This window comes from Hyalella azteca, unplaced genomic scaffold (genome assembly GCF_000764305.2).
Source record: "Hyalella azteca isolate HAZT.00-mixed unplaced genomic scaffold, Hazt_2.0.2 contig16078, whole genome shotgun sequence".
NCBI lineage: Eukaryota > Metazoa > Arthropoda > Malacostraca > Amphipoda > Hyalellidae > Hyalella > Hyalella azteca.
The window spans coordinates 375,105-386,528 of NW_025945905.1; the positions used below are offsets into that span (position 1 = coordinate 375,105).

The window sequence follows — 11,424 nt, forward strand, 5'->3', positions numbered from 1 at the left end:
ATATTGCAGCTTACACCAAGTTAGGTACGGCCCTCAGGCTCATGTCAGTTATGTGCACAGATTGGGCTTTTTATCATTGCAAACACTTCAAATTATGTTAATAGTTAATCATCTTGAATTTTGAGAAGGGAAAATCTTTTAACGACATAGCTACTACCAACTACCCTATTAGTAATTGCAAGAACCTAAAACAATTTACACAAATTCAATTGAATATGAAGAGCCCAGATGTTAGTTAGGTCATCAATTCATTCGAATGTGTACAGCGTAACTGCCTAACTGGACAAGCTTAGTGAGCCTAAACGTTTTGTAGAAGAACCATCTTGCATCAATATCGAGGGTTCGCAGTCGGGGGACTATCCCGCCAATAATAATCCCGGTCTACCAGTAGCGCCGTTGGGGAATGGGGAGTCCCCTAGAGCCAAGGCCGTGAGCCCGTGGCCGTGACGACCCGGGAATCGGAACTAGATCAGAGGAATTCTGTCAGGTAACGGGGAATCGGAGAACGTAAGAATCTCCAGAAATAGTTCAACTTGTAGCGATTGTACTTAAAGGCATCGTATTCAACTCGTAAGAAAATATTTACATTCATCAATGTATCAGTTGAATTCGGTCACTATATGAGATTTATAGCACAGGTTTTCCCATAGTTGCAAGCTTGAAATTCATTATAGAGACTATCCGTAGAGAAACATCAGATTTTTATTGTAAATTTGATTTATTTGTTGGCATTAAAATATGCAAACAAAATAATGAGGTATTTTGCAACAATGCGTTTGACATTTCCTCCTCAACAAACTGGAAGCAAACAAGATAATGAAGATGGGCCTACATGTATTATTGGCACTCAACTTCGTTGTTGTTGGCAGCTTGAAGGTGAGGAAGTAGCCGCACGATCACCACTTGTTACATGTGGACTCAGCAAAATTTACTTTGAAAGTTTCAGTATTATTTCACTGATTCTTGGAGATTTTCTCCTGTATGAACACTCAATTTTGAAAGTGTTTACGCTGGCAAAAATTCCAGTATAATTAACGGACTTGAAAAGTAACGATTACTGCATATAAGACACTGTTCATATTGTCCTGAACCGAACGTAGATCTCAATGAACTTTTTCCTCGTCGTGGGCAAATTATAACTTTCTCTGGCATACTTTTTAGGACACACAGGTCAATTGTTTTAGCTCAAAACAAATTTAGATTTCATATAACCTGAATTACATATAATGGAATACGAGTAACATTCACAATTTACCACTTTTTCAAATCGACGTCAAGTGCGTGACTTCTTCCTATACCTATAAGCACTTAACCTAGGGAGTAGTTCAGAACGAGTGACATGAAAACAAGAAATTTGCATTGACCTTAGTTCGCGGTAGACGGCGTAATAATTTTATTGTAGCATCATACAGTGCCAGTAGGAAGATCAAACGCTCCCAAACTTTGGTAAACTTTACTCAGTCTTTTCATCCATTGATTTGGAAAGAAATATCTCCTACAAGTTAAGAGTCGTTGAATTAGAGTAAAAGCGATCTGCTACTAATTTTCCCAACAGATAGATGGAATGATCCAAATACATCACCACGAAATGCAAAACGAATTCTAGATCTAGCCTGCATATTTAAATTTTCAGTAGTTTTTTCACAATATTTTTCGAACTTTACATAAAATTTTGATGCAAGCTTTGACCCTCATTTTCAAGAAAAGTAATAATATTTTGCGCAACTGATTCATCGCATCGCTGCATTTGCTTCCGCATGGCCTGTTTGAAGTCGTGTTTGGAGCCTCGGTCTGCACCTCGCGTCGACACCGTGCGCTGCATTCTGCACACCACCAAACAAGTTGAAATAATTAAAAAAAAAACTCAGTACTCACTGCAGTGAGTGACAGAGAGCGCATTTTCTCGCCGACTAAAAAGTGAAGTCACGGACGGACGGACAGACAGACGGACGGACGGACGGTCATGGCGAGCACAATGGCGCTTTTTTTTTCCATAAATGAAAAAATGTGCTAAAAACAACTGCTCGGTATGAAAAAGTATCATGAATATGATAGGAACAGAACATGAGTAAGTAAACAACATTTGTTGCTTAATAATCAAGGTTGTCAATTGTTTGGTGACGAGCTCCAGTGTAATAAAAAGTAAAAAATTAAAATAGTTTTAATGTGTTTTCTGTTCAACTATGTTTGCATTTAACATGGCATATTTTCTCAGCAATTCAAATATCTTTTGAATTTGTGCTGGAAAAATGGCGTTTTAAGCGCATTTATTAACAAGGTAACAATGGACTGCAGGCAATAAACGGTAGGGAGTTATAAAATGAGACTGGAATATATATAATAAATTGAGAGAGAAGTATTCATACTTGCTGATGTGAGGTGGAGGAGGTACGATGTCGAGATGAAGCCCACCGCCGTCGCGGGTGTGGAGGTAGACGAGCTCCTCGATAATCTCGGGCGTGGTGACGTACAAAGAGAACTGCTCGTAGTTCAGGCTCCCTTGTTTGATCAGCAGGCCTACCAGCTCCATGAAGACCAGCTCGTGCTTTGGCCACTCAAACTGAACAGGCGTTATTATAATGAAAAGATGAGTCATCTGCCGCGCTGCAGCCACTCAAACTGAACAGGTGTTATTAAGGCGTTAACATAAAATATGAGTTATCCGCCGTGCTGCAGCCACTCAAACTGACCAGGTGTCAGCCTAATGGAAACTTTAGTCTTTCATGATGACAACGACGGTGTGCTCATCAATACCTACATTTTGCTTGTATTTTAGTTCTTAAAGAAAATAAAAGTTAATTAAATGCTACTATGAAGTTCTTATACATTTTTTTTACATGACTGAACGTTACATTAATGGCGACTTAATTACAACATCAGTTGACTTTCACAAGGGCAGAAAGCAGGGAAAAATAGTTAACATTATTTCAGCTGCAGAATGCAAATTAGCAGGAGGAACGCAAGGTTCATGCTTAACACCAGCTCTGAATAGATTTTTGAGGGTCTTTTGCGCGTTAAAAATCCACACTAAATTAACTACCATGATTAGTACGTGGATTATGACCCCACAACAACATATCTTATTATGAAATATGAATGCATGATAATTCACTTTAACCAGCGTATAAGCATAGACTCTATTATCATAAGAGGTATTCTTTTTATGAGTTCTATAATTTACTAATACTACATTTACTTTTCTTAGAAGTGTAGCATTAAATTCGCACACCAAATTTTGAAGGCACGAAAGATTTTGATGTTTTTTTTTTGTAAACCAAATGTTAAAGAAGGTAAGCACCACATGAAAAATAGGTTACCTGAACGAGAGTGAGAAGGTGGCCAATGCTGAGATCGTCATGGAATTTGTGCTGGAAAACTCGTGTTTTAAGCGCATTTATTAACAAGGTAACAATGAACTGCAGGCAGTGCGCTCGCGACAGCGGTAACAGATGCAGGTGTCGCTCTGACCCTGCGAAAATGAGATCAGCTGTCACGTGGAGAGGTTGGCATCAAAAGGATTAGTGACAAATTAACTATTAAATACATTCTCTAAAAAAAATTATCCAAATAACCAATAGTTGAGAACATTTATTATTATCGGTTTCAAATTGTTAATAGGTAATATATAATACAACAGTTGAGAGATTATATTAAAATTTTACCCTTTTTCTACTGAGGGTAGCTCTCGTTATCAGGCTTCAGGTACGGCTAGTATAGACGTCAGTTAATGCATCAGTAAACCAATGGTATAAATACAGGATCTGGGCACATACCGGCAGTGATGGTGATACTGGAAGAGGAGGAGGAGGCTGTGGTGGAGTGAGCAGGAGGCAGAAGCGCAGCAGAGGAGCCGGGGAGTGTTGGGGCGGTGGCTGAGGGAGGGGGCAGGAGTCGGATCGCCTCCAGGGCAGCTTCAGTGGCACCCTGAACATTTTAGCGCCATGACAACATGAGAAACATGCATCGTGCATATGAATTAAATAGAAATTTGGACAATTAGAAAATATCATTAACACTTACACTATTATTAAACGGGTGATTACACTACTATTCCTATTAAATGCAAACTATAAGTAAACTATGAACAAAAACTATAAGTATTGAGGTTGCTAACGGGTAGTTTTGGTGAGAGAGGCTGAACTCGCAATGGGCGGGTAAATGAGGGATGGATGCCGTTCCTTAGGGATGCCGCTTTAAGGAACGGACGTCTACAAGGAGTGAATTTGATAGGAGTGGGGGAAAATAAGCCGACCGTGTCTCCATAATCTCTGTATTACGTCTCCTCAGAAATTTAGGGAATGGTTAATTCAAAATCGGCGATTTATGTTCACCTGTATTTGCTGTTTTTCCTCGTAGTGTTAGTAAATACAGAGGTTATTTAATAGAAATTTCTACATAATCATTGTATGTCTTCCGGGAGTCAGTCCTTACCAGCTACTGTAGGACAAATGGATACTCCTGGTATCACGTTGGTGCATAATTGGACATTCTGCTGACCTCATCAAAGCATGACTATGCTTACCTGTTAATGATTAAAACATAATAAAAAATGATTGGGGTCACAATTATTTATTAGGTAAAACTCACCGAGAAATTATTTAGTGCGTAATTGATAGAAGCAAGTTTAAGCCGGAGTTCGAGGGGCGAGAAAGGGACGGCAGGTTTGGGTGAGGCGGGCGAGTCGACGTCGAGGCTGGACGCGGCGAGCATGGCTCGCACTTCTCTGTTGGCTTCGGTGAGACGGAAGTCGTGCAGCAACATGTCCACCCTGAACGCCCGCAACGGCGACCCCACCTTCAGACGCTCCAGTAGCGCCGTGAACTCTGCAGTAAATGCGATACTTTTACAAATGTGACTTAAATTTAATGAAATTTAAATAAATAACAAGCCTAACAATATAACAAGGCAAAATAGATTTCGAAGTTTCCCTCTTCCAAATTTTTTAAGTAGCTGCAATGAATAGCTGCAGTTTAAATGCATAACGATAGGAAGTTGGCAACCTAATGATAGCTCAATTTTTTGATATTGCATAACCTAGAATCTGGTACGAGACACACTCTAACTAATGATGATTCTTTATTATACAATGATAAAATATACTGGAAAATCATTAACACAAAAAATATGAATCAATGAGAACCTACTTTTGCACTAGCGATTCATAAAAATGTTTATTTCATCATTAGTTTAGTTTAGTGGCCAAATGTTTTTTGTCCCCTTTTTATATTATCGATCACTTGACTGCTCACCATCTCATATCAGATTGTCAACATAGGAAAAGAATCGGCGACAGGCCACATCAGGCCTACATTTCAGCGCCTACATCATTATGTTATGTTTTATGTTATGTTATTATCTAAACATGAAGCTTGTATAAAAGGCAGAGTACACTCGAATGCTTTATGACTATTGACTTCAGATTTCTGCGCATGCTGCAGTACGAGCACTTTACATGATAATTACATAGATTTCATTGCCGTTCAAAGCTGAGTTCTAAGTGCACATTTCATTTGAGCAACGCTGATACAAAAGACCTCTGGTAAAGCCCAACTGCGTTTGCAGGTTGGCTCTAACCTCGGCTGGACCAATAATGTCGGTATCTAACACCACAGTACAATTAGATACAATTAAGCTTTGTTCTTAATTATATACTTCTAAGAAAAAAGTTTGAACTTTGTTCTTAATTACACCACGGAAATAAGGACCATTATTTATAAATACAACAAACTGATGATTTCATTTTAGTGCAGTCAGATTTAGTATGTGAATGTTGATAAATACATTTGAATAATTTAATTAGTTTCCTTATTTACTCAACTCAACGTTGATAACTTAGAAAATAATATAATCAAAACAAATAATGACAATTTTTTTCTATTTCCGTGGAGAGCAAAAGTTTTGAACTGAATATAGTCTAAGGCTCTAAGCTTTTGAGTTACCTCCTAAAAACCTAATGACTTCAAAAAATTCGATCTGATCAAGATTAAAATTCTCTTACAATTCCTACAGAAATAAAAACACAATACTAAGACAAATTTTCCCGAATGAGTGAATATTTGGATGGAATAAGGGCATGACGGCTTACCAGATCTGAGCTTGGAGTGCGAGTGCAGCAAGTCCCAGCACTTGATGGCCGTGGTCAAGGCCTGGGGCAGACCTCCACTGCATACACCCTCGCCCTATATCGCAACCGTTAACACTTAACACATTGTAGAAGACACATTGTATTGGGCACATTGTAGTGGACACATTGTATTGGACACATTGTATTGAACACATTGTAGTGGACAAATTGTATTGAACACATTGTAGTGGACAAATTGTAGTGGACAAATTGTATTGAACACTTTGTATTGAACACATAGTATTGAACACAGTGTATTAAACACGTTATATTGAAGACATTGTATTAAACACGTTGTATTGAAGACATTGCATTGAACACGTTGTATTAGACACTATCTATTCAATGAGACATAGCAGTACCTTGCTATATTATTACCATATCAAGATTATGAGAATGGATTACACACATTTTATAGGGCTTGAATTTAATAATCTCATTTTGTACATACAGTACATACACTATTTTATATCATTTTGCATATACCCTAGACTTGAAATTATTGTGCACGAGGAAAGAGCAACTAAGTCATAGTTGATGTTGTTCAAAATAATTTTACACTATTGACTCTCCTGAGAGGCTCTGAACAACCCACCTGCCCAACGCTGATGTGGGGCACCAGAGTGTCAATGTCCTGTGAGGTTCTATGCCGTTTAGGTCGTGGTGGCGACAGGACATCCAAGTCGTCACTGCACACGGAGCTGCTGCGACTGTTAGCTGCCGACGCCGTGAATGCCTCGACCAGCGTCAGCCCCACGCTTGAGCTCATTTGTGCCTCTAGGATATTAGTTAAACATATTAAAATAAACATCAAATGTGGATAAGATGAAACATGGAAATAATGTGATGATTTGTATACAGCAAGAACGAGCTGTGATAATGAAATATGGCAAATGGAATAAACACAAGTTTTTGCCTAAAATACTCCAAAAATATTTGTAACATCATTATTTATCCGAAAATATTGACAGGTATCTCTTTTCTTTTCTAGCCATTAAACTCTATCTAAGAAGTAGAATTGACAGTCAAAGTAACCAAAAATAGATCTTCAGGCTAAAATGACAAATTGCTGATGGCTAACAGTTAAAGTGTTAAATAGTTAGAAGCAGTTAATTTTGTAATTAAAATTTTACAGAGAATATTTTAAAAATCGATGAAGTAAGTGCAAAATAAGAATTCATGTCCCAAATAAGAACAAAAGATAATGTAACACAACCACACCTTTATGCCCTATCATACAAACCTTGTTTGATGTTGGTAGTGTACTCATGAAGAGCATGAAGAAATAAGATTGTAATGACATACAGAAGCTCCATCCTACTCTTCTCATTATCCAGAGGAGGCCCAGTTGAAATGGTCTTCATTACAGCCTGAACGTGTTGTAAAATCCCCTCTCTGTTGGCATCAGGAGTAAAGTGTTTGGCCAAGACCCAGTCAAATCTTGCACCAAGTTGTCGGATGCACAAGAAGACTTGACTCCACAGTTGTGCGCATCCTGGGCTGCTGTTCTCACTGCCACAGCCGGTGCTCACTGAGCCTGAGCTCTGGAATCAATGACATCAGAAACATGAAAATGTGTGATGAGATGAAGTAGGCTATAAGAATGAATAATTATAATGGCTAAGTGACTATATAAACACAAGTATTTTTTTCTGTTTTTCTTAGAACATGGTAACCAAATTTCTAGAGAGAAAATGTCTTGCAAATGAAATAAGTAAATAGCATGAAATTTAGATACACATTAAATTAAAGATTAATCATATTCCTCTGCAGTAATGACATCAAAACAGATCAAAACTTGAATTATTGAAACTGATTTGAAGTATATTCCAGATAATACCCAAACAAAGAAAAAATTAAAAAATTTTGACATTTCAATAAAAAATTTAAATTTATGGTTACACTTCACTTACTTTGGGAGCAGCCAGCAAGCGCACAGGGCTGGAGTACAGAAGTGCAGTGTAGTACTCAAGAGCTAAACACAGAAGGTGAAGTAGAAGCTGGAAAGACACCTGCACTCCACTCGCTTCACCCCCCACCAGCACAGGTAGGACCGAGCATACTACCAAGTACAATTCGAAACAAATAGTTGCACAGGTAATACAAGAAAGAACTCAAAATAACTTGCATGCTAATCACTAACTTTGTATCAACATTACCACAAAGATAGATATGGTAATTTCTTCAATATCTATATGGTAATTTCTTGCCACCAAAATTGTTAAAAAAAATAAAAACAATGAAAGTTGATCTGAAATAACAGGCAACAAAAAACGTTCTCACAAAACATAAGACGGGATAAAGCACAAGCCTAAAATGACAAGTAGATGTCACAAACTGCAACACCCCCTGCCATGGTATTAAAATACTAAGCAACACTCACCAAGTTTCTTCCGGTATGGGTTCAGAGGGCTGGGACACATTTTCTCAGCAGACAGTAGAGTCTCAACAAGGTTGGGCTGAGGTAAAATCCTTCAAATAAATATCACATGCAAAGGTAATGCTATGTAAAAATGTAAAATCATTGAATACAGACTATATATGTATTCATAAACACAGCAAAAAAGCATGTTAAAACTAAGTAGAACTTTTGAAAACTATGCATATGAACTTACAGCTTGAAGATGTGTTGTTTCAGGAAAATGAGAAGTGAGCAATAGCAGAAGAGAGCAGTGACTCATAGTATCAGTGCAACGCTCAGCGGCATTCAGCACAAGGCCTCGCTGAATATCTGAAATATATAATTGACCTCCCATGACGATAATCAAAAAACAACCTAGTGATACATACCAATCAAAACGAAAATCAATTAATATACAAGTACATTAAAAAAAATAAAAAATTAGGTTTCTCCAATCCTTGACTTCTGAAAAAAAAATTGTGAAAATGATAAGTAATGTCATTGCCTTGCCAATCATTGATATCCTACATACATAGATCACTAACATCATATCACTGATGATCACTAAATAGATCACTGATATCCTAAACATGGTACTTCAGCCATAAATCATTGATTACAAATATCATAACAATAAGAAAATTACACAAGGCTTAATAGTAGATATATCATGATGTATGGAATCTATTTGATTATGTAGTGTTATTTCTCACGCTTGGGAAGTGCATAGAAAATCTGGGTGTGGAAATGTGTTTTTTCATCTGCTGGAGAAACATCAGGCCCAGGTATTGATGGGCTTCCAATATCAGCGGGAGGCATAAAATCCAGTTCATTGTCATTAGAAAAGCTGTTGCTTGCTTGAACAGCAAGCATTATTGCATCAATTTCCAGGAATAAGAGTGATTCTTGTGGGAAGTCCTGAATTCTGTAGAGAAAAAATACAATATCATGTTAGATTCAAACTGTACTATTTAAGTCCAGAAATAATTTAGGGATAAAACAATAGAAAAAAATTTATGAGATAACCACTAAAATCTAAATTTAATAAAACAAATGCCCATACCAGTATATGCAATTGTTGCAGAAATTTGACTTCAGAGGAATATTATATAGTCCATTGTTCATTTTATGCTCATCATAAAACAACCCTAAAAATTAAGGTTTAAGCTCAATTTCCATTACAACTAAATTTAACCTCCTTCAAATCATTTCCATCATCATATATCTATATATAAACAAATCAAAACTAGCCACATCCTGGACCAAGAGAGTAAAGCTTGCTGCAATGATAGAATCTAGCACACTCAATGAAGTCCAATAATTTTGTGAGATACAGCACATAAATTTAATGTGTATACAAAATCATATGTACGGTGAATGATTCTCATTGACAATGGCTATGGTATATAAAAATTTTACTTTATATACAATATACATACACTTGTTTTGCACTCTTTAACATATGGGTCCATTGACCATAATGGAAGGAAACCAAGTTTAATCTATTGAATATATACTGAACATATAGATAACTTACAGTGAACTGAGACATCTTGCTGCTCCACTGACATTTTTGGCAGCTTTTTCAATAAGGTAAACCTCAAACTGTTGGATGAAAAAAATGTATTATTGAAATTAGTTATACCAATTATTTGAATGAAAGAAATTTACTATAAATTCCAGGAATATCAGATCACTAATATTTTTCTTGGACAAACCAAGAAACTCTATCTTATGAAACAGTCCATTAAAGAAATACATACATCAAAGACAAATGAAAAATGGTATCCAAATAAAAATAATACCTCTAGTTTAAGAGACTCATCCTATAGTATCTACAAATGAAAGTGAAGTCTATAAGAACAATTCATATTAAGTTAAATGTAAATTAAATATCCTGATTAAAATAACAAGTTCATGGTGACAATAAACAAAAAGAAAGGTATTCATTAGAGAACTGAGGAAATATTTACCTGGATTTTGAATGTGCTTGGATAAAGAACCTGGGCCGTGATCAACCAAGCTTTAGAAGCACTTTGATCTGAAGCTTGGAACTCTTTTGCTCTGTGAATCAAGAATTCTTCATCCGTAAGATGAACAAGCTCTATATCAGGAACCATTGTGAAGCTGGATAACTGAATAAAAAATTTATGCTTTCTCTCTGAAGAAGATCAAGATCAAGTCGATCATTAAACTGACTTTTTCAGCTTGCTGTATAGTATTTAGATAATTCATCCATACAAATTGTGAGCACAGTGACAAGCAAATTTTTTGTGTCCTTCCTATTTTTAGCCATGCAATTGAAAATTATGGAAAAAAATAAAATCTCAACATTACATTATCATCTGTTAATGTCATTAAAATAATTTTACTAGTTGATAATCTCTTGTCAAGAGTTGAGATCATGAATTGTTTGCAAAATCAGACTGAATTATCTTAACCTTGAAACTGTGCAGACCATGGTAGAGCAAAAATAGGGGTTTTTTAAACTTTTTATTCAAAATTTATATCCAACAGTGAAATTTTGGTGATGTGATGCCACGAAATACCATTATTGAAATTTTAGCTTATATTATCAGTATCTTCTGTTGCAGCCAACACATTAAACTTATGATTAAATGTAAAATATATTACTGCAGAAATATATACTTAAAACAATCAATAATTTAAATGCAATAGCAGCATATTTACAGATTGATGCTTCAGAACTAGCATACTTAACTTATTTAACAAGAGCAATGTATTTTGAGGTACAACCAGACTGTTGAGAGATGTGCAAAAATGAATAAAATATTCACCTCACAGTAGATATACAAGATGATAAAATTGATAAAACCAAACTATTAGGTCAATAAATTTAGTTGGGTACTCAGTTCAGCTCAAACATAGAAAAGTTTAT

General features: G+C 36.2%; 1 protein-coding gene across 1 annotated transcript; it reads right to left on the bottom strand.

Annotated features, from left to right (window-relative positions):
- Positions 1 to 1,368: 1,368 nt before the first annotated feature.
- Positions 1,369 to 10,817, bottom strand: LOC108667704 (integrator complex subunit 10). Its single transcript, XM_018154756.2, has 14 exons — positions 10,499 to 10,817; positions 10,063 to 10,130; positions 9,239 to 9,450; positions 8,740 to 8,855; positions 8,508 to 8,583; positions 8,038 to 8,186; positions 7,368 to 7,668; positions 6,720 to 6,901; positions 6,086 to 6,179; positions 4,588 to 4,823; positions 3,774 to 3,924; positions 3,318 to 3,469; positions 2,367 to 2,560; positions 1,369 to 1,823 (listed from the first exon to the last, which is right to left on the bottom strand). The coding sequence occupies exons 1-14, from the start codon at positions 10,643 to 10,645 to the stop codon at positions 1,661 to 1,663; spliced, it is 2,241 nt and encodes a 746-aa protein (XP_018010245.1). The 5' UTR covers positions 10,646 to 10,817; the 3' UTR covers positions 1,369 to 1,660.
- Between the last annotated feature and the right edge of the window lie 607 nt (positions 10,818 to 11,424).